At 44.7% G+C, this 26,764-nt stretch overlaps 1 protein-coding gene across 1 annotated transcript; it reads right to left on the bottom strand.

Annotated features, from left to right (window-relative positions):
* Positions 1 to 285: 285 nt before the first annotated feature.
* On the bottom strand, positions 286 to 24,038 carry BATF (basic leucine zipper ATF-like transcription factor). Its single transcript, XM_032180404.2, has 3 exons — positions 23,748 to 24,038; positions 21,007 to 21,111; positions 286 to 816 (listed from the first exon to the last, which is right to left on the bottom strand). Exons 1-3 carry the CDS (start codon positions 23,808 to 23,810, stop codon positions 607 to 609), a joined length of 378 nt encoding a protein of 125 aa, XP_032036295.1. The 5' UTR covers positions 23,811 to 24,038; the 3' UTR covers positions 286 to 606.
* Between the last annotated feature and the right edge of the window lie 2,726 nt (positions 24,039 to 26,764).

Below are 26,764 nucleotides of genomic sequence, written 5' to 3' on the forward strand. Positions count from 1 at the left end.
AGGAGGAGGAGAAGGAGGAGGAGGAGAAGGAGGAGGAGGAGAAGGAGAAGGAGAAGGAGAAGGAGAAGGAGAAGGAGAAGGAGGAGAAGGAGAAGGAGATACCTGGAGGAAGGAAATGAAAGCTTCCCAAGTACATCAACAAACCATGGAAAAGAGGAGCTATTAGTGGAGTCCCTAGAGCTCTTTGAGGGTACTAGAGTCCAAAAAACAAAGAAGGTCCCAACATCGCAGAATTTAGAGTGTCAAGGGACAGGGTGAAAGAGAGAAACTGCCTTGTCAGACTGGTTTCTTTTGAAGCATTTATTTAGAAAAATAACCCTTCCCTGCCCGCCTTGCTCTGTGCCATGGGACTTGAGCATCTTGCTTAATACTCTTCTGCACTGGGCCTGCAACCCACAGTGGTGGGGTCCAGCACACGCCCCCCAAAACGCTGCGGCACTGCTGGGAGGCCTCACACCCTTCCAGTAGTGACAGTTCCCGTGTTCACTCCTTGTCCAGGCCTCTGTCTCGGGGTCTCCAGGTGGACAGGGGCCTCTGCGGGATGGGCGCAGCTCTGCCACAGTCTGTGTGCCCCTCCCGAGGCTCTGCTCTCCCCGCATCGGAAGCTCAGGGCTGGAAGCGCGGGGAGCTGACATGAGGTTGGTGGAAGGCGTGGGCGCTGTACACCACCTCGGGGGGCGAGGGTGTGCTGGCGGCCAGCACCGAGCACAGGGGCTCGTGGCTGTTCAGCACCGACGTGAAGTACTTCAGTTCCTCTGTGAGCTGCTTGATCTCCTTGCGTAGAGCCGCGTTCTGTTTCTCCAGGTCTTCGCTCTCCTGTAGGGGTGGGGATCAGCACCAGAGGTTAGTGTCGGGGAAGGTGGCAAGCTGGCAAGGTGGGTGGGGTGTGGAGGGACGCAGGAGGGGCCAGATTAGTTGTTCACTAGCACAGCCATGGAGAAGTGCACCAAAGAATTTTCCTGCACGTGTGAATGTGTGCACAAGTGTATATATGTTTATAGGTGTGTATGGGCGCGTTTACGTAAGCACACGGGTGGGTGTGCATGTGTACACATGGATATGAGGGTGAACCACGTGAAGCTGCTGATAATTGTCTGTTGTGACCTATAAGAATAGCAATTTCAGGCCGGGCGTGGTGGCTCACGCCTGTAATCCTAGCGCCTTGGGAGGCCAAGGCAGGCGGATTGCCTAAGCTCAGGAGTTTGAGACCAGCCTGGGCAACATGGTGAAACCCTGTTTCTACTAAAATACAAAAACAGAAATTAGCTGGGTGTGGCAGTGCGCCTGTAGTCCCAGCTACTCAGGAGGCTGAAGCAGGAGAATTGCTTGAACTGAGGAGGCAGAGGTTGCAGTGAGCCGAGATCAAGCCACTGCCCTCCAGCCTGGGCAACACAGCAAGACTCCATCTCTTCCCCCCCAAAAAAAGCGATTTCACATGGTTTAACCTCATAGAGGGGTGTGCGTGAGTGTGTTCCTCTGCGTGCATGCATGCAGGGGTCTCTGTGAGGGTATGTGGGTGGGAGGTGGCGGGAATATAGCAAGGGAAAGCAGCTGGCAGGCCAGAGCCTAACGTAATGGAAAGTCGTTCGTGAGAACATCTTACACCAGTTTCATTCTTTTCCACTCTGTTATGCCACGTGTTCTCCAAAAGTTCCTGGTGTCTGCATTTCGTCTTACAAATAAAGTCGCTGGATACTTGTCTACTGCACCCAGATTCTAGAATGCTCAAGGTCTTTATAAATAGTAAATGGGGCCAGGTGCGGTGGCTCATGCCTGTAATCCTAGCATTTTGGGAGGTGGAGGTGGGTGGATCACCTGAAGTCAGGAGTTCGAGACCAGCCTGGCCAACATGGTGAAACCCTGTCTCTAAAAATACAAAAAAAAAAAAAAAAATAGCCAGGCATGGTGGCGCACACCTGTAATCCCAGCTACCTGGGAGGCTGAGGGAAGAGAATTGCTGGAACCCGGAAGGCAGAGGCTGCAGTGAGCCGAGATCATGCCACTGCACTCCAGCCTGGGTGACAAAGCAAGACTCCATCTCAAAAATAAAAATAAAAATAAAATAAATAAATACTAAATGGTCAAAGCCTGCCACAACGTTCTGTTCCACCCTGTCCGGCCTACCAGAAAGCAGTCTGACAGTACTCTGGGGGTGTCCCAAGCCTGTGAGCTCCTCTTTTTTCCAGAAACTCTTTTTCCCTGTTGCTTGGGGGAACCATCAAATACATGCTAATCAGAAAAATGCCTGCTAAGAAGTGCTGATTTCTGATCACATCATTAATTAATCAACAATTGCAATCTGGTAATTAGCATTTACTGAAAAGCAATCCCATCCTCAGAAAGCCCAGGAGATCGCAATTCCAGTATAATTTTAAGGTTTACATTATTCGACTCAACCAAACAGACTTTCTCTGCTAAGCATTGGTAACCACAGAGGAAAGGCAAATGTCACTGGAGACGCAAATAAAAAAAACATTTCAGTTCAAAAGGCAACCTGATATTTGGAGACCAGGTCTTACCTTTCTAAATCTATTTCGGTTAGGTCAGTATTTCCCAAACTTGCCATATCATGAGAATTAATTTGAAGGCTTGTTAAGAATAGAATTTCAGGCCCATCCTAAAATCTAGGAATGTGAATCAGTGGTTTTGGGATTTGGGGAGTGAAGTGTGCAGATCTGAATTTTTTTTTTTTTTTTTTTCTGAGACAGTCTCACTCTGTCATCCAGGCTGGAGTGCGGTAGTGTAATCTTGGCTCACTGCAACCTCTGCCTCCCAGGTTCAAGCCATTCTCATGCCTCAGCCTCCCGAGTTGCTGGGATTACAGGTAGGCACCACCACGCCTGGCTAGTTTTTGTATTTTTAGTAGAGACGGGGTTTCACCATGTTGGCCAGGCTGGTATCGAACTCCTGACCTCAGGGGATCTGCCTACCTTGGCCTCCCAAAGTGCTGGGATTACAGGCGTGTGCCACCATGCCTGGCCGCAGATCTGAATTTAAAAAATAATAATAATTTTATTTTTTAAATCCTAGCCACTAGACTACCAGGGAGTGAAATTTGGATTTTTAACTAGTGCCACAGGTCATTCTAATGATCAGGCAAGTTGGAAAGCACTAGTTAAATATTATTTTAAATTTGTTTTAATTATTCAAGCAGTTATTAAATGCCTATTTGTTAATGCCTGGCTCAATGCCTGGCACATAGTATGAACTCAGATGTTTGTTGACTGACAGACTTATGACATCATCTGCTGGAATGAAGAAGGTAACTCAAAAATAGGGTGGGTGGTGAGCAGATGTAAGATAACTTGACATTTAAAATTTACCCTAAACAGGCTGGGTGCAGTAGCTCACACCTATAATCCCAGCACTTTGGGAGGCCGAGGTGAGAGGATAGCTTGAGCCCAGCAGTTTTTTGGGTTTTGGGTTTTTTTTTGAGACAGTCTCGCTCTGTCTCCCAGGCTGGAGTGCAAGGGTGCAATCTCAGCTCACTGCAACCTCTACCTCCTGAGAGCCCAGGAGTTTAAGCCCAGCCTGTGCAACATTACTGAGACCCAGTATCTACAATAATAAAAATAAAATTAGCTATGCAGCACCAGGGGTTGGAGGCTGCAGTGAGCCATGATCATGCCACTGCACTCCAGCCTCACTGATGGAGCGAGGTCCTCTCTCAAAAAATAAAATAAAATAATAAAATAAAATTTGCCCTAATGAATCCATCAGGGGCATGAGCTGTAGGCTAATGAGGTTAATCGGTTATACTGTCAATCATCTTAAACCCCACATCCTGGGGGCATTCTTTTTTAAATGGCAGAGAAGCATATACCAACCATGGCCTTGCCCATCAAGCCAGGTTCCATCATCTGTGAAGGACAGATACAAGCATGCTCGGCCTCAGCCTGGCATTTCTTGAATGGGGCTCTGAGCTAGAAAGTGTGCCAAGGTCAGTACAAAGGAAGCCCCTCTAAAACGGGGCAGAGGAGTTACCAAGAGCCACGATGATGGAGTCACAGCCCTGCCTTCTGCAAGGTGTGGCCGGCTCATTCATTTTACCATTTGGGTATTTCCTGGCACATCCCAGAAGGAGGGCATCCCCTCTTTACCGAAAGGTGAGATAAAGCAACACGATGAGACTAGGGGGTGTTGGTAAGACGGGAACTGGGGGCCGGGAGTCCTGGCTCCTTCCTCTAGCCCTTTTCTTCGCCCCCTCTGAGAGTTTCCACTGGTGACAACATTTACTGTAAATTCTGTGCTCTGAAGAGCCTGGGCAAACCCCGAGGCAGAAGGGAGGGCCGCTCTGAACTTCTCCCCGCCTAGAGGCTGGCCCAGCTTTCGGGAAGTGACAGCGGGTCCTTCCTCCCTAAGTAAGCTCTGCTGAGCTCACTCTAGTTCTCTTGCCTGCCTCCCCCTCCGTGGCTTGCAGATCCCAGAGCTCTAGGCAAAGTTTGTAACCGCTACCTGCCGCCTCTAACCAGAAAACCACTGCCAGTGATAAGAAACTTGTCTTTACCTTGGGAAGCAAGACTGCTTCCTGCTAGGGCCCCCAAGAAACCCGCCCTGCCAGCCCAGGGACCATGCAGCCAGCCTGACACTTGTGAGAGAAAGGGTTTGACTTCCCTTGCAGGACGAAGTGGCTGATCTGGGGCCTCGTCCCTCCATGTCCCCGCTATTGCCCAGTCCACTCTGGCCCTCCTTGAGGCAGTCATGCCCTGGAAAGGGCTCACCCAGCTCAAGGGACAACTGGCAAAGGTGGCATGAGAGCAGCTGTTTATCCAGAGGTACAACAGTGACATCCCCTAGCAATGAGGGCTGGACACCTAGAGCACAGTGAGGCTGGGAGGAAATGCAGCTTCTCCCAAATGCATGTCTTCTGCTACAGAGAGGGGTGGGGGTGAGCCTGCATTTGGGCATCCATGTATCCATCTTTCTCCTATTCAGAATTCATCCAAGTCCATCAGACTCCTCACGATAACGCTCTGTGTGGGATAGGGAAGGTCAGCTGTTATTATCCCCACTCTACAGATGAGGACAACTGAGACCCTGGGACAAACCTACGCCACATACCCTCCAAAATGACCACAGGCTGGTGAGAGCTGTGCTATAGGATTCGCCTCAAGACACTTATTTTCTCAGAAGTTCAGGCACTTTGAGTGTTTGATGCAAAGACTCATTGCCCACCAGGGAGGGGCAGAGCAGGGCTTGGCTCAGGGCTCTGTGTTCCTTCTCTCACACTGACTGCTTCCCCCGAGAGACTGGAGACTTGAGTGGGCAAAGTTCTCCCGAGAACACTAGAAAGTTGGCCAGGTGCTGTGGCTCACGCCTGTAATCCCAGCACTTTGGGAGGCTGAGGTGGGCGGATCACTTGAGGTCAGGAATTCAAGACCAGCCTGGCCAGCATGGTGAAACCCTGTCTCTACAAAAAATACAAAAATTAGCCGGGCATGGTGGCACATGCCTGTAATTCCAGCAACTCTGGAGGCTGAGGCAGGAGAATCACTTAAACCTGGGAGGCGGAGCTTGCAGTGAGCCGAGACTGCACCACTGCAGTTCAGCCTGGGCAACCGAGCAAGACTCTGTCTCAAAAAGACAAAACAAAACAAAACAAAACAAAAAAACAAGTCCTTGGCTACCCTGTGGTCTCCCAGGAGAAAGCTGGGTCTTGGTTTTGGTGACCCACACACAACACAACACAACACAAGATCCCTGAGTCACTCACATTCTTCCAATCATAGAGCTGACCGTCTGCCTCCTGGGCTGCATGGAGAGGGGGTCACCTGGCCAGATACTCTGGACAAGGGCTGATTCGAGGCCAGACCTTCCTCCAGACACAGAGCCAGGTCCTGAACTCATGACACGGTGAGCTCCATCAGCGATAAATGGGAACAGGAACTTGGGCACTGGTCCTGGCTGGGTGATCCTCAATGACTCGATTTCCCTATTCAGCTCCAGTTGCCTCAATTTAAAATGGAAAGACTGGACCAAAACAATGATTCTCAACCTCATCCACACACTGGGATCCCCTGGGGAGCTTTAGCAATCCTGATGCCTGATTCTGATCTAATAGATCTAAGGTGTAACCTGGCTCAATTTATATGAGAAAGGTGGATAGAAACCAAAAATTTTTTAAAAAAAAAATAGCCTAGCTTAACTTAACTAACATTTATTTGTTTATTTAATTTTTGAAACAGAGTCTCTCTTGTTGCCCAGACTGGGAGTGCAGTGGTGCAATCTCAGCTCACTGCAACCTCTGCCTCCCTGGTTCAAGCAACTCTTCCCACCTCAGCCTTCCAGGTAGCTGGGGTTACGGGTGCCCGCCAACACACTTGGCTAACTTTTTGTATTTCTAGTAGAGACAGGGCTTCACCATGTTGGCCAGGCTGGTTTTGAACTTCTGACCTCAAGTGATCCGCCCACCTCAGCCTCCCAAAGTTCTGGGATTTCAGGCGTGAACCATCCGTGCCCGGCCAATAACTAACATTTATTGAATACTTCCGTGTGCCAATCACTCTTTTAAGTATTTTATGGTTATCATTACATTTGATATTTTCAACAGACTTGTGTGGTAGAAAATATTATCTCTGTTTTACAGAAGAGGAAAAACTGAGGAACAGAGAAGTTAAGTAACTGGCTCAAGGTCACGCAGCTTGGAAGTTGCAGCACCGGTACTTGAATTGAGGCACTCTGGCTTCAGAGTCTGTGCCCTCCATCCTCTCTTGCCTTTCAAGTCTGTTTAAACGTTATACTGTTTGACAGTTCTCTCCTGTGAGATAACTCCTCAGCCCGGTTGGCTTTCCAATTTTATCTTCCCTCTTTTCCCACCTCAGGCAAATCCCTCACCTGTGGGGTCACTTGATGCCACCTACCTCTGTCATGAACCCCAAGCAACTTGGGGGTGGCTAAGGAAGAGGCTTCCTGGGGGCGTGGGAACATTCTGGGAAATCCCCTACTGGAGGGGCTTAGGAGGGGGTCACTCACAGAGCGCTTCAACGATGGGGAATCCCCAGGCAGCTCCCTCACCTGCAGGGAGCCATTAGGGACGAAGACCAAGGACAAGGCTGGCATTTCCTAGCTGGGCCCTGGTGGGGACTCTCCAGGCACTCTGAGCACAGCTGAGGCTTCCTCCCTACCAGCTCCAGTTGAGTGTCTTGGCCTTCTCCTTGCATTTTCTAATCACAATTTCCAGAAGGGTGAAAATAGTCCCTGTGTATTTTCTCCTCAACAGGACATGTAGTCATGTATTGGCAGGGTGACCTTTTGGCTCCCACCCACACTTAAGTGGCATTCGAAGCTTATCCCTCACACCCAGATATATGTTCAGGCTCCATCAGTTACCAGCCCCTGTACGTCACATGCAGAGGGTGGAGCCTGCCATTCCTGGAGCAGATTTCTGAATGAAAAATACGACTCTTCCCAAGCAGTGGGAGGATCTAGGCCCACATCTCCCACCATTCCTGGGGAAATTCACCCAAACTGCTGCCTCTCACCTTATGAAAGGAGAAGAGGAATCACCAAACCACAGATCTTTGTGCTGAATAATGCACGTGTGTGATTCTGGAGGAACCTTCACTTTCACGTCTTAGAGCTGAAGCTCTAGGGCCATAAGCACCTTTGCATTAACAGAAGATTGGCCACATCAGCCATGCCCTCAGGGACCTGTCTAGTCACAGGGCTAAAAGGCTGTCGCCTGGTCCTTGGTTTTCAAGACTATGATTTCATTGCCCTCAAATGTGAAAAAACTATAGGTTGGTTCATTCAGCGTCCATCCCAAACCGCTTCTCCCTTGCCTTCCTCTAGAAAGCCTGGGAACAGAATTGCTAAAAAAAATAAAATAAAATAAATTAAAAATCCAGCTTACCTTACCTTGTAGCTAGGGGTAGCCGTGTGACAGAATTCTGACCAAAGATATGTAAGCAGAAGTACCTGATGGATGGGAGGGAGGTGGAGGCAAAGCTTCCCTTCCTACCAAAAAGGCACAGCCTGCCCATAAGGACAAAGGCCTCCTTCCCTCAACGTAGACTGATGCCGAGAGGCTCGGCACCCATCTCACAGCCTAGAGAATGAAAGCCTCATACTGAGGATGGCTGCTTAGAGAGAAGGAGCTTGGTTCTTCCTTGCTCTAGCCTGGTCTCTCCACTTTTGAACTTCTTGTTACATGAGAAAAGTAGGCCATGATTTGTTGATTCCTCTATTTGATGGCTGGTTTCTCACTTGTCTCTGAATGCACGCAATCTTGGCTGATACTGATGCTTGGAGTTACAAAGGTTACCACTAGCAAGATTATCAATATTCAAAACCAAACAACAAAACAAATAATAACTGCCATCAAAGCAAGGATTTGAATAGTTTGTTTTTTTGTTTGTTTTTTTTCGGAGACCGAGTCTCACTCTGTCGCCCAGGCTGGAGTGCAGTGGTGCGATCTCGGCTCACTGCAAGCTCCGCCTCCTGGGTTCACGCCATTCTCCTGCCTCAGCCTCCCGAGTAGCTGGGACGACAGGCACCCGCCACCACGCCCAGCCAATTTTTTGTATTTTTAGTGGAGACGGGGTTTCACCATGTTAGCCAGGATGGTGTTGATTTCCTGACCTCGTGATCCACCCGCCTAGGCCTCCCAAAGTGCTGGGATTACAGGTGTGAGCCACCGCAGCAGGCCGTTTGTTTTGTTTTAAGCCATCAGGCCACTGTATGTGACAGAGTATCTGTGTACTTACCCACATAATTGCCCCACACTCACTCCACACATTATGCTCACTCCACACATTCTACTCACTCCACATATTCAGGCACAGACCTGATAGGCTGCAAATGTACTGCTTCTGATTCTCAACCCTGGCTGTGCACACTGCCAGTACCCGGAGAGCCTTAAACAGTCTGGATTGCTGGATGCCAGACCCCCAGAGGTTCCAATTCAATTGTTCTGGAGTGGTTGAAGGCATCAAGACTTTAAAAATGCTTCCTAAGTGAGCCGAATGTGCAGCAAATCATGTTCATAGTGGATTCCTTTTAATGATAACGTAAGGCCAGGTGCAGTTGCTGTAATCCTAGCACTTTGGGAGGCTTCTTTGGCAGGAGGGTCATTTGAGCCCAGAAGTTTGAGACCAGCCTGGGCAACATAGTGATACCCAATCTTTACAAAAAATTTAAAAGTTAGCCAGGCATAGTGGCACACACCTGTAGTCCCAGCTATTTGGGACGCCAAGGTGGGAGGATCATTTGTGCCTGGGAGGTGGAGGCTGCAGTCAGCCATGATTGCACCACTGCACTCCAGCCTGGGGAAAGAGTGAAATCTTATCTCAAAATAATAATAATATAACATAACTATATAGTGTTTGATTTTATTAAATTTGTGTTATATTTTTACATATTTTCATTTTATTAAATATGTATTTTATTTTATCATTTATAGTATAATATTAAAAAATTTAAAGAGTTGGGAGACTATTTCTAGTTAAAAAAATTTCTAAAACAAAATGTCCATTTAAGCACACTACTATTATATTCTTAAATTGGTGGAAACAATTCTAAATAGTCCAGCACAGTTCATTCATATAATGGAAAGGCAAGAGCTCAGAGATCTATTCGTGTTTCATTAATTATAACTTTAACCGTTTCCTTGCCGTTTACATTGTTGAGCTCTGTGAGGGCAGGAGCCATTATTGTCTTCACTGTTTTGTTCTCAGTGACAAGGACAGTTCCTGCCATAGAGTAAGTGTTCGACCAAATCACGTTGCTTGACTGCCAACTTATAATCTGGAATAATTTACCAAAATCTGAGATGTGCCTATCAAGAAGGGTCAGCTGAGTAAATCTGTGATGTCCATGAGAATTCCTAGAGAGTGATTAGCACACCACTCAAACACTTTAATAGCTTCTACTTTGTAAATCTGGGATGCTTCCAAATGAATCCAAGAGATTCATTTTTTCAAAAGGCCTAGGTCAAACCTCTGTTTATTCCCCAAACTGAACCAATAGGGTGAGAGTGGCAGAATTACAACCACTTTAAGAACTTCGTCGTGCCATTTCCCTAGTTCAAATTTGACCCTCTCCTCATTCATACCCAACAAAGGAGACTTGCCCAGTTGTGAAAGGCCAAGCCCCTGAAACTACTGATATCCTTGAAGAGTTTATAAGCAACCAGAAAGAAGAATGTGTGTGTTCATGTAGGATAATATATCTGATTGATTTCTAGGAAAAGGCCAGGCTCTCTGCATTAAACAAAGGAACAGTGTAAAACAAAAAATGACAATATTGCTTTGTTCTTACATTTGCCCTCTCAATTAAACTGTCAAACAACCCAGTGAGGTGCTATTGCTTCTCAACTTATGATCAGAGTTTAGGTTCAGAGAAATCCCCCCAGGCAGGGTTTGAATTAGTTGGGTCCCTACCACATGGTCCATCCAGTTCCTGCTCCCAGCAGCACAATTGCCTTTATTTTATTTTGTTTTGCTTTATTTTATTTTATTTTATTTTAAAGACAGGATCTTGCCCTGTTGCCCAGGCTGGAGTGCAGTGGTGCTATCACAACTCACTGCAACCTCGACCTCTTGGACTTAAGCAAACCTCCCATCTCAGCCTCCTGAGCAGGTGGGACCATAGGTGCATGCCTGGATATTTAAAAAAAAATTTTTTTTTGTAGAGATGGGGTTTCGCTATGTTGCTTAGGCTGGTCTCGAACTCCTGGCCTCAAATGATCCAACCAACTCGGCCTCCCAAAGTGCTGGGATTACAGGTGTGAGCCACTGTGCTCAGCCCCACAATTGCCGTTATTGCTGAGTTCCTCCTCACTCCCTTATGGTCTTGAACTTGGTCTCCACGCTACCAGGCACCTTTCTGACCTTTGCCTGGCCTCGCAGCTTGGCCTCAAGGCTCTCTAGGCTGAGATCACCCTCTCCCCAGATCTTTCCAGTCTCCTCTTTGATTCACCTTTGATCTCAAATGCCAGGGCCTCAGGAAGGCCTCCCCTGATCGCTGCCCCAATCCTGTCCCTTAGACACTTTCCACATTGCATGATTTCATCTTCTTTGAAGCACTTTGCATGTCATGTGATTAGTGTGTTTATTTGTTTGTTTTCCAGCCTGACTTCCAACTGACTGTAACATTCGTGAAATCAGAGACTCAGTCTGTCCTGTCCCTGCAGTATTCTCAGTGCCTAGAACGAACCGTACCTGGCTGATAAATATTTGTTGAGTAGGTGAATCACTTCTGCTGATCTCAGCTCTAGTACTGATAATATGGCCTTTGCTTTTATAATTTTCTGTGTCACCCTACTTTCTTAATGATAAGACATATTCTTATGCCAGCTGAGTACCCTATTTTAGTTACAGGGTTCTCAGTTGCAGGAAATCACATTTTGGTCATAGGAATCCAGTCCCCTCTGCTTGACTCTGAACTTTATCACTTCTTCTGAGTTTTCATAAGAGCTCCATGTCATCTTTCTTGGTTTCCCTGTCTAGGGTGACCAGACATTTATTGGGACACCTGTTGTCCTGGTCTAATATTTACAAGTTCCATCTTCCACTCTCGAAGTATTCCTGTGTAGGGTATAAATTATAAGTTCTCCTACCAAAACCTGATCCCCAAATTCGAGCTCAATAATATCCTCTCTGTCTTTGTACTTGATGTCCTCCAGAGTTCCTTCAGCTCTCTATTTGGCCATTTTCTTCTGTTTCTTTAAAAATAAAAAAACACAGTATAACTACATTAAAGATATTTTTTAAAAGTTAAAAACACCCATGATCCTAGTCCCTTAATACAGCTGTTTTCATTTACACATATTGCGATCTCATCCTTTTTTTTGACACAGGGTCTCACTCTATCACCCAGTCCAGAGTGCAGTGATGTAATCAGGGCTCACTGCAGCCTCAGCCTTCTGGGCTCAAGCGATCTTCCCACCTCAGCCTCCAGAGTAGCTGGGTGCAAGCTACCACGCCCGGCTAATTATTTTTATTTTTATTTTTATTTTTTGTAGAGACAGGATCTCACTATGTTGCCCAGCTTGGTCTCAAGTCATCCTCCTGCCTTGGCCTCCCTATGTGTTGGGATTACAGGCATGAACCATCTCACTTGGCCATCTCATCCTTTTAAACAAACATGCATACTTATTTTTACAAAATTTCAATCATAGTACGCATACAATTTGTATTTTGCTTTCTGTCATAACTTTGTCACATCTACATAGTCAACATGATTTTTAATGACTACATCATCAAATTGATGATCCACAATTTACTTAAAGTGGTCTTCAAATGCTGGACATCTTGGTTGCTATCAAATTGTCGCTATCAAAAATAATGCTGAGATAAACATCTTGATGCACACTGGGTTTTGTCTCTGTTCAGTGATTTCCTTGGAGAAATTCTTAGGAATGAGATGAACGAGGCAAAGGAGGCATTCAATCTTCCCAGTCCTGAGAAGTATTACTGAAAAAGGGTCATGTCAAATATATAATGTCACCACTAGCAAATGCTTCTATCCATTTCGCTACAACCTCACCGGCATTTAGGTATTATAATTTTAAATAATTTACTTGTTGCCAATTAGCTTTATGAAGGCTTCTTAATTTCATGTTAATGTTACAGGTTGTCAAGCATTAAGGAGAAAGAACAACTTTCCATGTGTCTGTCTCCTTAGTGTGGCATTCTCAACTAGGACTGACTTTGCCTTTCCAGGGACATTTAGCAAGTTCTGGAAATATTTTTGGTTGTCAAACTAAGCAGGGTGAGGGGGTGTTCTACTGGCATCTTGTGGGTAAATTTTACATTTTACAAGGCACAGGACAGTCCCCAACAACAAAGAATTATCGGACTTGAAGTGTCAATTCCACTGGGGTTGAGAAACCCTGCCTTAGTGTGTATCGTTTTCGTAATCAGAATAGGAAATTAGGGTATTTTCATTTTGGTAGGAAAAATATTATGTAAGCTTTCTGTTCATTGCCTCTGCCCACTTGTCTATTGGAGTCCTGATGTTTTGCTTTATAAGAGTTTCTTCCTGTAGCATAAATATTAAACCTTCATTTCTTTAATTTGATGCAAATATTTTCCCCAATATGTCACTGCCCTTTCTAATTTTGGAATCTCAGCTCACTGCAAGCTCCGCCTCCCAGGTTCACTCCATTCTCCTGCCTCAGCCTCCCGAGTAGCTGGGACTACAGGCGCCCGCCACCATGCCTGGCTAATTTTTTGCATTTTTAGTAGAGACGGCGTTTCACCGTGTTGGCCAGGATGGTCTCGATCTCCTGACCTCATGATCCGCCCGCCTCGGCCTCCCAAACAGTCATTCTTTACAGCATCAAGACCAGCATGGAGCTGGACTCCCGATTTCCAATATGCCTCCCAAACGTAGCCACACCGACCCGTCATCGGTAAGACGAGCAGTTAGGGGTGGTGGATTGCCTTGACGTGTTTTCCCTCCGCAAATGAAAATAGCCTAATTTTTAAAATTCTGACTTTTAAAATGGCACACATTCATTATAATAAAAAAGAGAGAAAAGTACCAAGAATAAGATGAACTACCCAAACTCAACCACTCATAACTGCTATTAGCATTTTGGAGAATATCCTTCCAGATACCTCTTTATGCATGCAACCATGCCCAAAACCTACAAATTTTACGTGAAAGGGTTATGCTCTGCATGCTCTTTGTAATTTGCCTTTTTCACTTAATGCTATATCACTGACATCTTTCTATGTTGATAAATACAGATCTACATAGTCATTTTTAGTACCAGCATAAATTTTTTTATTGTATGAAGGTATCATAATATGCTTCATCTTGTGTTGTAAGCCACCTGTCAAGTTTTATAGCATTGATAAAGTATTTACTATTCACAGATAATAATGAACTAAGCATCTTTGTAAATTATTTTTTCTTCAAACACTGTTGTGTCAAAGGTAACTCCTGTGAAAGATGTTAACATTTGTTGCTACACAGACTTCTCAAAAAAGATTTCTATTGATATATTGTATCATTTGATATACCAATTGTATCTATCTGTATATAGTACCTATCTATATATGTTGATATCATGATATATATGACATATATGATATCAATTGTACAATTGTACAATTGATATACTGTATTGAAAGTAAAATATGTCTTTACTTTCTTGACCAGGCCTGATGATGGCTGGGGGATAGTGTAGATTTTTGAGGATGTTGCTTAAAAGACAAAAAAATTAATTCATGAAGAGATTCAAGGAAAATATAGGTTAGGGAAGATTAATACATCTTCATCAGAGTTTGAAGAAAGAGGCAGTAAAACTTAATGGTTAGGAAAACGGGTTCTGAAGTCAGACAGACCTAGTCACAAGCTGTGTCATCTCCATCAAGTTACTTAATGCAAGGAATTATAAAATACAGCTTTTATGCAGATTAAATGAGATACTGCATGGAGAGGACTTGAGGCACAGTGGTTAATACATAGTCATTTGTTCAATTAACATAGGTTTTTCTTAAAAAAAAATTCATAGCAATGGAGACAGAAGGGTCTCATCTCTTTCCATAAATGGTTTCACTGATTCTACGTTGAACTTTTTAAGGGTGGAAGTACCTGACCTCTGACTTATCTGTGCCAGCAAACATTATGGCATGGTCTCCCAGAGACAGCAAAAGAATTACAGGAGTGAAATAGGACCGTAAGCATCCTTCTCTGCCTCCTCAGAAGGCCAAGAACAATAGTGCTACCCAAACATCATTTCCTCCATTACTCGATTTTTCTCCAGTTCTAAATATCTTATTTCTCAGTGTTAGCTCAAAGCTTCATTTAATGCATAATTTATACTCATGACTTTTCTGTCATATATGACAAAGCACATCCCTGGAACCTGTAAACCTCTCTTTTTTCTTAAACTGGTGTGAGACTCCTTCAGGAGGCAGCCCCAGGCAAGCACCTGGCCCACTTCCATCTAAGACAGTACCTAAATCTCAAGCTTTCAAACTTGGCTGTTACTCTTACTTGCTTTCAGCTCCATCCACCAGGCCAGATATGACTTGTTATATCCTGTGTGCATCAAGGTGTTTATCTCAGATTATTCAATGTTTGATGTCAAAATTAGAAAAGAAATCCTCCTAATGCATGTGTGGTAATGATGAATGTTGAGAATTTTGATATCTATATTATAAAGATAGAAGCATGTGATAAAAAATCCCGAACTGTATAAAAGGTAAAGAATGCAAAGTATCTCCCTCTTGCTTTAGATCTTTAGCCCTACTTTTCAGAAATAAATATCATTAACAATTTTTTATAATCTATTTGAAAATGTTTGCATTTATACTTATGCAGAAGGGGCTGGGTGCTGTGGCTCACGCCTGTAATCCCAGTACTTTGAGAGGCCAAGGAGGGCAGGGCAGATCGCTTGAGCTCAGGAGTTCGAGACCAGCCTGGGCAACAGAGCAAGACCCTGTCTCTAAAAATAAAAAATAAATAAATAAATAAAACATTAAATTAAAAAACTAATGGTAGCAAACTATGGACTATATTTATACCTTTTTAACTTAAAAGTACAGAAATGATAATCCTTCCAGATTAGCACATTCAGATGTAACTCATTATTTTAACATCTCTACAATATGCCACACAATGGACAATAATTTATTGAATCCCTTATTGATGGATTTTCTGTTAGCTTATGTTCAGTCTTTCCTATAAGAAACAATGCAGCAATGATTATCTTTACAGGTACAGAATTGTATGATGTATGGATTTGCTTGTGATTACACTCCTGGATGTCAAATTGCTGAGTCGCAGGATATGTGCACCTATAATTTGGATGGACATGGGCAAATTGCCCTCTACTGGGGTTATGCAGGCTCTACTACTAGCTGTGTGTGATGGTGCCTGCTTCCCCATTACCTTGGCAACATTGTGTATCAGCAACATGTTTCATCTTTGCCAGCCTCACTGCTGCTTTAATTGGCATTTTCCTAACTAAATAAGGTCTACCATCTTTTCACACATTTATTTCCCACTTATTTCTCTTTTCTGTAAATTGCCTATTCATAGTCATTGTTCATGTTTCTTTACTTTTTTTTTTTTTTTTTTTTTGAGACGGAGTCTCGCTCTGTCACCCAGGCTGGAGTGCAGTGGTGCGATCTTGGCTCACTGCAAGCTCCACCTCCCGGGTTCATGCCATTCTCCTGCCTCATCCTCTCAAGTAGCTGGGACTACAGGCACCCGCCACCACCCCCAGATAATTTTTTGTATTTTAGTAGAGACGGGGTTTCACCATGTTAGCCAGGATGGTCTCGATCTCCTGACTTCGTGATCCACCCGCTTTGGCCTCCCAAAGTGCTGGGATTAAGGCATGAGCCACCGTGCCTGGCCCATTGTTCATTTTTCTTTTGGGTTGTTAATCATTTCCTATTCATAAGAGCTCTCTCATATAGTAAGTAAACATACCTTTTTTGGTCATACGTGTTACAGATATTTTTCCTCAGTTTGTCATTTGCCTTTGATTTTGCATACAGTATTTTGATCTATAAAGAAACTTTTACTTTTTATGAATAAAAGTAATTATATCAATCTTTTCCTTTATGGCTTCAGGGTTTTATGTTTTATTTAGAAAATAATTCTTCATTCCAAGATAAATTTTTAATGGTTATTTGTCTTTTCAAGTTTCTTCAGCTTCCTTTTTTTAAAAAAAATTTAACATTTACCATGTTGGCCAGGCTGGTCTCGAACTCCTGACTTCAAGTGGTCCGCCCACCTCAGCCTCCCAAAGTGCTGGGATTACAGGCGTGAGCCACTGCGCCCAGCCCATTTTGTATTTATACTTGTGTCTTAGGAGTTGAAACATGTATTTGGGTCTTAAAATCTGAATTTGTTTTTGGGTCTGTTTCCGTATTCTATCTTGTTCAATGTTCTGTCTTTTCCACATTGTTTTGATTTCTGTATTTGTGTTTCACTTTAATATGTTGGTCAGTTAATCTTTTTTCATTATACTTCTTTAGAATTTTCCTGGCAATTGTCATATGATTTTTTTCCACTGGAAACTTAGAATAGCTAATCTAGTTCTTGCTCAAATCCCAGAAAACCCTACTGGGTTTTTTATTGGGCTCACATTAAATTTATCAATCAACTTAAGGAAAATTGCTAACTTTACATTAGGTATATCTTTCCAATTATCTGAATCTTTTATAAATCATTTAGGATACTCTTCATAATTTTTGTTAAATTATTCCTTCCTTCCATTTGTTGTTGTCATTGGTATTATAAACAGGATCTTTCCTTCCATTAATTTCCTAATTGGTTATGTTTTGCATATAGGAATGTTATTATATTTTGTTTTAATTTTAGAAGCTGACTGCATTCTCTTATTATTTCAAATAATTTTCAGCTGATTATCTTAGATCCACTTATTAGCTATTGATATCTTTTAGAAACTAACTGGTCAGGTTATGCCTTTCTCTTTTTTAATCAACGTCTGTGCTATATACAATGAATCCTACAGTTGTCTGCAGGAAAAAAGGAACTAAGTGCGCAGGGTGCTTGTGTGAGATGCTCAACAAAAGGAGAATTAAAACAGAATTAGATTGTTTGTTGATGTCACAATTATGAAAGGAATCACCTGATCCATTTTATCTCAGAGATAGTCAAGGCCAGGGATTTAGAACACAATCATAAAAAGAGGCTCTCTCCCTACTCTGTCCATTTTTAAAGCAATCAATGTACAATGTCTTGGTGCCAGCCATTTACAGGATAGATGCTGAAAATGTCGAATAGTAAGCATCCCACACTCTCACTAGAGGAACAAGATAATTGTTCCAGTATTTTAAGGTTGATAATAGTGACAGCAGTTGAAACTAAGAAAACATCCCAGTATATATGAGGCTAGAACCCTAATAGGAATGTGGTCCTTTTTTGATATGGTACTCTCAGTAGCTCTGAAACCCTCATCTGTAAAGCACTGGTAGGCGAGTCCTATGGCCATGTCTGAGGGCCAGAGAACAACCCCAGCATATGGAACCCAGCATGGAAAGGAGTCAAGGGCAAACCACGCACTGAGCCCTGACACTGGTGGTAAACCAGAAGACTTTTCACCTGAATCTCAGACATAATTAAGAAGATAATGGATGGAGAAGATGGGTGATTGTCATCTCGGAGGAAAAGAAGATGCCAAACCACAGCTAAACCTCCTATTTGATGGGGGGCAGATTGAACACGTTGCTGCCAAAAGCTTCTACCTGAAGCCAAGAAACATAAGTTGCATTGGCAGCAGTCTGCAGGCTTGCTGCGTCAACTCTGCTGTGACCTACTCATTGGGCAAAAGGTAAAGATGATGCTGTGGTGCTCAAAAGAAAGCAGTGGGGGAGGAATCTGTGTTCAGATGTGGGGAAGATTGGAACATTCTAGAGACTGAGGCTGGGGTGTGGCTATGGATATGTTGACTACACGACTTGGGGCTCTGTGGACCCTCAAGCTCTAGATATTATCCTAATGTCACATGACTTGTATAATTAGATGAGCTGACTGTTTGGGCTCTGACATTTGTCTTGGAGAGGGAGAGAGCTGAGTCAGTGTTGAAAGCCTTGCCGCAGCAAGGAGACATCTGTGTCACCCTCATTAATACGTCCCCAAGGGGTGGATGAAGACCAGTGAGTTGAATTTACAGGGAGACAGGGGTGCAGCTTAACATAGGGAAGACTCTTCTGTTCATAAATTAGGAGCGAGGAAGATCTCCAGCCCTAGAATTGACCAGGAATACAAAGGGACCATTGGCTGGAGGTGTTGCAGAGAAGTCTGAAGCGTCAAACTTATGTCTAAACTTTCTAGCCTTTAAGAAACCTTTCAACCCTGAGCTTCTGTGATTAAATATACATAAAATATATATATGTTTATATATATATAATGTGTGTATAATTTGTGATTATCTTGCTTCTTATAATAATTATTATTACTCTTATTATACTTAAATTTTTGAGTATTTATGAATGACAGGCATTCTGTTGGGCTCTTTAAATGTACGATCTGTATAGGGTAGTTATTGTCATTTTCTATTTTCTAGATAAGGAAACCAAGCCCAAGGGAGGCCAAGAACGTCTCTGTCACACAGATAGTAGGCAGGAGGGCTGGGATTCAATCCCTGTTCTGACTGCTGAGCTGCCGAACTATACTTACATTCTACTTAAGAAAACAGGTACACACTTATAAAGCTTACAGCAGTTTGCCAGTCTGAGGACATTGTCTACTTGTACACAAGGAAGATTTTATCCTTTTAAATTTTGATTGGTCTGTTTGCTTGCCCTAAAGAATACTGAATCAGGATCAGACTCTGACAGAGAAAGAGGTAAGGATCATAGATGTTCAAGCTTAAGGTGGTAAACCAGAATGTGGGGACACAATGAAATCATGGAGAACATACAAGCAGCAGGGCCACTAACAACTTGACATTCAGACTGTTGAGCACAGTTAGTACAGACATTCTGTTCATTCATTCTTTCCAAAAAGTTAACAAGTAGTTGTGAATTTAATGTTAGTGTGCAATGGAGGGTATGCTGAATACATTTCCAATAAAACCCACGCACCCAATCAGAGCTGTTGGTGCAGTCTGCTGTTTCCTTGTAAAGCTAAGAGATGCATTATTTCCCCTAAAACTACATCTTACCTATTCTTGATAGGGTTAACACAGCCATTCTAACTGGCTGATTATCATGCTAATCTTCCAAATAAATACAAGCTTATTGATTTTTGGTGCCAATTGCACTTTTTCCATGGAAAGGAATTGCTAGGCTATTAGAGGTAAGGGAATGTTTCTGGAGGAAGGGCAGGAAGGTAGAGTTGCTAGAGAAGGGGATGAGGGGATGGAGAGAAAGGAACTAGTGAAGAGTTGGTTGAACAGGAACCATACTGGGGGCAGAGTGAAGAGAGCTAAGGTGGTAAGGTACGAGCAATGCGGAGGAAGCAGTACTCTATGAGGGGCACAGCCAGAACCTAGAAACACCATCTAGGGCGTTGGCCACTGGCGGAACTGCAGTACAGCACTGCTCAAGGCCCCTGGACTGCTCAAGCCAGAGGTCAAAGCTTTCTCTAGAAAAATTTGGGACTAGAGGCAACTCAACTAGGATGGTGATCATCCCAGGTAAGTGCACTTGAAATTGCATCTTTCATAGACTCCTTGGGATACCATTAAAGACAGAAATTTCAAAATAAGACTTTAATAATGCTCTGAAAAGAGGAATCCAGTGCAGTGCCCTGTGAACCTCCTTGTGTCAAACGCAGGGGTGTTTGGGTATCTTCCAAGGGATGCGACTACGTACGGTCTTTGCACTGCAGAGATAATGGGCCATCCCCAAGGCACTTGATACCTTCTAAATTCTTTCCCAATACAGCTCTGCCTTCTCCTTTCAATGCTTCATGAAGGATGGAACACTCTCTGGCTGCCCCATCCCTAAGCAAATGGTTCTGCTTTCAGCTCAGCCTCTGGGCTTCCCACACTCAACTCACCTACCCCTTGAGCCCTCCTGGGGTAGAAAGGCCCATTTCTCTGTTTAGCCTCCTGGCCCATTCCCTGCTACATAGCCTTCTATTTTTCTTTTTTTTTTTGAGACGAAGTTTCACTCTTGTCACCCAGGTTTGAAGGCAATGGCGCGTTCTCGGCTCACTGCAACCTCTGCCTGTTCAAGTGATTCTCCTGCCTCAGCCTCCTGAGTAGCTGGGACTACAGGCATGCACTACCACGTCTGGCTAATTTTTTGTATTTTTAGTAGACACGAGGTTTCACCATGTTGGCCAGGCTGGTCTCGCACTCCTGACCTCAGGTGATCCACCTGCCTTGGCCTCCCAAAATGCTGGGATTACAGGTGTGAGCCACCACACCCGGACTACAGAGCCTTCTTAAAGCACTCCCATGAGAGCTTCCCTTCCCTACCTCACCCCACAGCCCTCACCCTCCACTAACCCACCCCACATACACATCCCCGTGCAAGCAGAATCAAAGCTATGGTCCAAGGGTTCCCAGATGGTAGAGGGCAAAGCCTAAAGCTCATGAGGATGAAGATTGATCTGAACACTTACCAGGTGCAGGGTGTCGGCCTTCTGTGTTTGCCTCTGTCGGCTCTTCTGGGCGGCAATACGATTTTTCTCCCTCCTCTGAACTCTTCTCACATCATCAGATGAGTCCTGGGAAGCAGAGATGGGGAGGATTACATGGGTCTGCTTCTCCCTTCTGAGCGAAAGCAGGCTCTGGTGGTATGTGGTATCCTTCCATGCCTTCGTCTCTGCATGAACCCTCCATCCCTCTATTTACCAAAAGCCTGCACCCGAAGGAGAGCTCTTCTCCATGCCTGGTTACACATTCCCAGGTCTCTGACTTTTTTGACCAAAAGCTACAGGAAAAAGGCAAGAGAACTTGAGGCCTCAATAGAGCTGTATTTGGCCAAAAAAAAAAAAAAATGGTTAAGGCGATGAAGTGTGTTTTATCACCTCTCCTCTTAGGGCTGCTCCACCCTCGCCCTCTTACTTTTTGGCCTTTAGGCTCTTCTTGCTGTTCTTTTAGCTGTTTTCTTTTCTTCTTTTTTTTTTTTTTTTTTTTTGAGACGGAGTCTCGCTCTGTCACCCAGGCTGGAGTGCGGTGGCACGATCTCGGCTCACTGCAAGCTCCGCCTCGCGGGTTCACGCCATTCTCCTGCCTCAGCCTCTCCGAGTACTGGGACTACAGGCGTCCGCCACCACGCCCGGCTAATTTTTTGTATTTTTAGTAGAGACAGGGTTTCACCGTGGTCTCGATCTCCTGACCTCATGATCCACCCGCCTCGGCCTCCTAAAGTGCTGGGATTACAAGCGTGAGCCACCGCGCCCGGCCTGTTTTCTTTTTTTTCGAACTTTGTTGAGTGCCTACTCTATGCCAACCTCTGTGCAAGTGTTCTTTCAGAGGTGCTCTTGTTTAATTCCCCAATGCTGTGAAGTTGATCTCATCATTTCCATTTTATATGTGAGGAAACTGAGGCTCTAAGAGTGTGCCCAAGGACTCCTGGTCATCTGAGAGTGCTACATCTTCTGGTGCTGAACCCGATGGCTTTCCGAGACCCTTTCCCCGCTAGCTACTCTACACCCCATGTGGTCTTCTGCTGCATTCCTGAGCTGAAGGTGCATCCCAGATCTGCCTCCTCTTTCCCTCCATTGTGCTCAGCCACTGTGACATTCCCCATGGCCCCAGCACAATGCCTGGCACATCAATGCCAAAAAGAATGTTAATGGTGGAGGTGACCTGGCTGTGGTGGGTAGTAGATGGGTGCTTGGTAGGATAAGGGGATCTTTGGGTGTTCTCTAATTACACCCAGAGACGGGCATGTCCTGTGCCTGGGCAGAGAGGTTAGCTCCAGTTCTCCCCCAGATGCTGCAGAGTAGGTGTAGGGGTCTTGGCAACTCATGCCCTGTTCGCTTCCACATCCCCCACAGGCTAGAAGAGCACAGATCCAAGGGCAAAGCTCTGGGATCACTAAGTACTGGGCTCACCAACGTGTCCAATACTTTCAGGCCATTGTGGTAGGAGGTCATTGGCATAGATAGGAAGGAAGTGCTCTTCCTCTAAGGGGGATGGGGCACCAGGTTACCATGGAAGCCATGAGTAATTTCCTTCCTTAGAAGAGTACAAACTTCCAGGCAGTCAGAGCCTCTCTGATACCATCTTGAGTAGCGGACTGGATTCTGTGCCGTCTAGAGGTCTCCACCCAGACTCATCCCAGCCTGCTGCTCCGTTACTAGAGGCTTAGGATATATGCCCTGTTCAATATTTATATACTTATATTTTGGCTGCAGCATTTTGAAAACCCTTGTGGATATCTGTGCTAAGGAAAGAATGCAGTTTTTAAACTATGAAGGTTGAGAAAATTTCAACCCACTGATACATGTCGGATGAGAAAGAGGAGGGCTTCCTACAGCAAGGGATGTCAAGAGTGTGGTGCAGAACAAAACCCTAGAAGCTGTGAGATGGGCAGGGAACTCCTTTTTTGGTAATCCTCAAGCTAAAACCTTTGGACTTGGAAGTCACAATCTAGACTCCAAATGCTCCCACAATCCCTATCTCAGTCTCTGGTTTCCCCAGAGCTAAGATGAGCTACCAGCAAATGTCTTCCTACAAATTTCCAAAGCCATCTCCTAATTCATTTCCTTGCTTCTATCCAGAAACCACAGGCAAAGAGATACTGGCTGGACCTCTAGCATCCCTCCTTGCTGGCTGTGCTAACAACAGAGGCAGTGACCCAGTAGAGAGATCCTTCTTTGCTAACCTGGGTTTCTCCTCCTCCTCCTCCTTCTTCCTCTTCTTCTTCTTCTTCTTCTTTTTTTTTTTTTTAACTTTTCCCTTACCCCTTTTCTCTCTTTCCCTATTGGCTGTCTCCTGGGAAACTACATATCCAGGATTTGCGCTGTGCATGCCAGCCGCCCACTTGAAAACTTCTCTCACTTTTCTATAGCCTTGGAGAACAGTAGACTCTTTTCTCTGCGTTCTTTGATGTTCATCCTCCTCTTTGCTTCCTAGAAAGCTTTTTAGGGTGGCAACCCCAGTGAGGCAGAGGTGATAAGCAGCCTTGGAAAGTGGAGAGAAAAAGGGGCTTTGGCAGAATGGGTGGAAGGATGGGGATCTCTGCCAATATGCACAGCTTAGTAGCAAATTCCATGTCCTAAGTCTAACGGAGTGCCCGTGCCGCGAGCCACTTCCTCCATCCTCAGCTCCCTGGGCAGGACAAGGAAGCCTGGCTCTCTTTCCATCCCCCAGGAGAATCAGAAGGTAGGAGAGAGGAAAAGGAGGACTCTACCTGTTTGCCAGGGGGAGGAGAGCGGCTGAAGCTGGAGTCACTGCTGTCGGAGCTGTGAGGCATGGCTGAAATCTTCCGGGCTCTCACACTCAGCCCCAGGCACCTCTGGGCTCTCTTGTCACCAGCTGGGCTCCCTTCCTGACTTCTCCTGGGCCACCAGCCCACCACCCCCTACAGGTGCCTCCTCTGCCTGCCCTGTAGCCACCTCTGACCCCTGCGTCCTCCTCACTCTGGGGTGCAGAGGGACTGCTCCCCAAAGGGACATGTCGCTCGCTTTGGGGCTTGCACGCTCTCTCTCTCTCTTGTGGTTTCTGGTAACTCACGCTGGAAGTCACATGGGCGGAAACTTCAGTAAGTTAGAAGTTAGAGAGAAAAATACATATCTGGGAAAAGACCTACAGAATTATGTGAAAGAAAAAAAAAATACAGATACCTTCCGACAGTTTGAAAGATACAGCAGCCCTCTTCAATTGATGAAGATAAAAGAGAAAAACAGCCCAGGCAGGGAAAAACCCCAGCCAGAATTAGCAAGTCCGTCTTCTGTCAACATGGGCAGAGAGGAGAGGACAACCAGGAAAATGTTTCCATTGTCACACGACTTGATTTTTAAACCAAAATAAAGCAAAGATACTGGGATTTCTTTCTGGTTTTCAGCTGAAAGCAGCTGCTCACCCATCTTGTGTTTCCTCACCCCTTAAGTCCAGCCAGCCTCGGGGTGGTCTGGAGATAAAACGATCCAAGGATATTCTCCTTTCCTGACCATCAAACACAAGGGCTGTGGGAGATCAGAAAGCCACAAGGGAGGCTCTAGAATTGCTGCTCTGAAAGCCTATTAAGCGCCCGTGCTGCTTGGCAGGGAGCTCACACTCTTTAGAGAAAAGATGCCTTCCATATTGAGCGGCTCAAGACAGGCCCTGAACCTTTATGATTCAAGGTCACCAGGTCAGAACCCAGAATGGAGAAACAGTAAAAAAATAAAAAAATAAAAAAGTGAAACAAATATTGCACTTGGAGTCAGACCAACCAAGATTTAAATTCTGGTTCTACCACTTTATATGTCTGTGGCTCTGGGTAGCTCACTTGAGCTCTGTGACCTTCATTATCTTCATCTGTAAACAGAGGATGATAAAACCTGCCCTGCCTACCTCTTAGGAATGTGGCACAAAGCAAATGACAACATGGATTAGAATGCCCCGCAGACTTTGAAGTAAATGAGGGTAAGTGTAGGGTATTCCCAGCCTTGCCATGAGCGCATTCGTAGAGTTCTCAGTGAGCAATTCAAACCTCACCTGGGCATCGTGGCTTTTTCAAAAGGCCTTACCTTATTCCCAGTATGGCTTGAAGCCAAACATTTGCCTTATTAAATTTTAGGATTGACAGGAAGTTATGGCTCCTAGAGGATTTTTGTATCCACGAGCTGAATTTCTAGACTAAGACAATATTGTCCTAAGGTTAAATTAAGCAAGACAAAATTCCTTTCCTATGGAGGAAAATAAAGCAGGGTTGGAGGTTAGGGAATTCTGGGTGGTCAGAAGGGCCTTGCCCAAACAGGGGATACCTGAGCAGAGATTCGAAGAAAGGGAGTGAATGGTGTGAGTGTCTCAGGGAAGGACATTCCAGGACCTGAGGTGGAAGTGTGCTTGAGTATTGGAAAAACAGCAGGGGGGCCAGGTAGTTGGATACCAGAGGCAGCAAAAGTGGCAGGCGATGAGGTCAGTGAGGTAATGGCCCGGTCAGGGAGGGCCTTAGAGGCCACCATCAGGATTTTAGCTTTCATTCTGAAAGACACAGTGAGCCCATGGAGGGTTTCCCCTTCCACCTTCGTTCTTATCCTCTACCTCAGCTACTATTCATTTCTCCCATAGTACTTATCCAATTTTATACTTATTTTATTCGTTTACTGATTTATCTTTTTCCTGTTTCCCTCAATAGAATGTTAAAACCATTTATACTTTTATTAATATATTCAACAAATGTTCATGATGCATCTACCACATGCCAGGCACTAAGTACTGGGGATACAGTTAGTAAAAAGAAGTTTGACTTTTTGTCTAAATGAGATAGTGTATCAGTGTTCACTGCCTAACAGACTACCAGAAACTTTGATGATGCAAGCCATTTATTCAGCTCATGAGCCTGTGGGTCATCTGAAAGGTTCTTTGTGGATAGGCTGGGCTAGGCTGATCTCGGCTAGGCTTGGTCATGTGTCCTCAGACAGCTGGTAGGTTGGCTGATAATTGACTGGTCTGGCCTGGCCTTGCCTTGGGCATTTCTCCTCCACATGGTCTCTCATCTGCCAACAGGCTGGTCGGAGCGTGTTTATTTGATAGTGGCAGGATTCCAAGAGTAGGAGCAGAAGCATTCGAAGCCCTGTGGAACCCAGGCTCAGAGCTAGCACAGAACTCAGAACCTACCACATTCTATTGGCCAAGGAAAGTCACAAGGCCAGCTCAGACTCAACGAGTTGAGAAACAGACTTCACTTCTCGATGGAAAAAATTTAAATAATTGTGGCAATTTCTGCAATCTCCTACAGATGAGAAGCCATTGGAGGTGTCAGAGCCGAGGAGTGACATGATCTGACTTAGGTTTTTAGAGGATCTCTCTGGACACAGTTGAGATTTCACGATAGGGGAGCAAAGTGGAAGCAGGGAGATGAGTCAGGATTTCAGTACTGGATTATTGCAACCATCCAAACAAAAGATGCTGGCAGCATAGGCCAGTTAGACAGTGATGAAAGTGGTGAGAAGTGGGCCCTGTAAAAACCAAAGTCTGTGTTTCTCTTGTTTATAGTCATATGCTCAGTGCCTAACAGATGCCGAGTAAATGGTTTTCAAATGAATGAATGCATAAGTGAATTCTCTTTGCTCTTCATTTATGGCACTTATGACCTGCATTGTCTTATGTCATATCTCACCCCTAGTGTATTGAAAGCTCTTTCAGGACAATAATAGTCATATTTATGTTTCATTTGGTTTAAATTAACATTTATTTATCACCTATTATGGAGCAGAAATC

The sequence above is a fragment of the Hylobates moloch genome, unplaced genomic scaffold (genome assembly GCF_009828535.3).
Source record: "Hylobates moloch isolate HMO894 unplaced genomic scaffold, HMol_V3 SCAFFOLD_16, whole genome shotgun sequence".
Lineage (NCBI taxonomy): Eukaryota > Metazoa > Chordata > Mammalia > Primates > Hylobatidae > Hylobates > Hylobates moloch.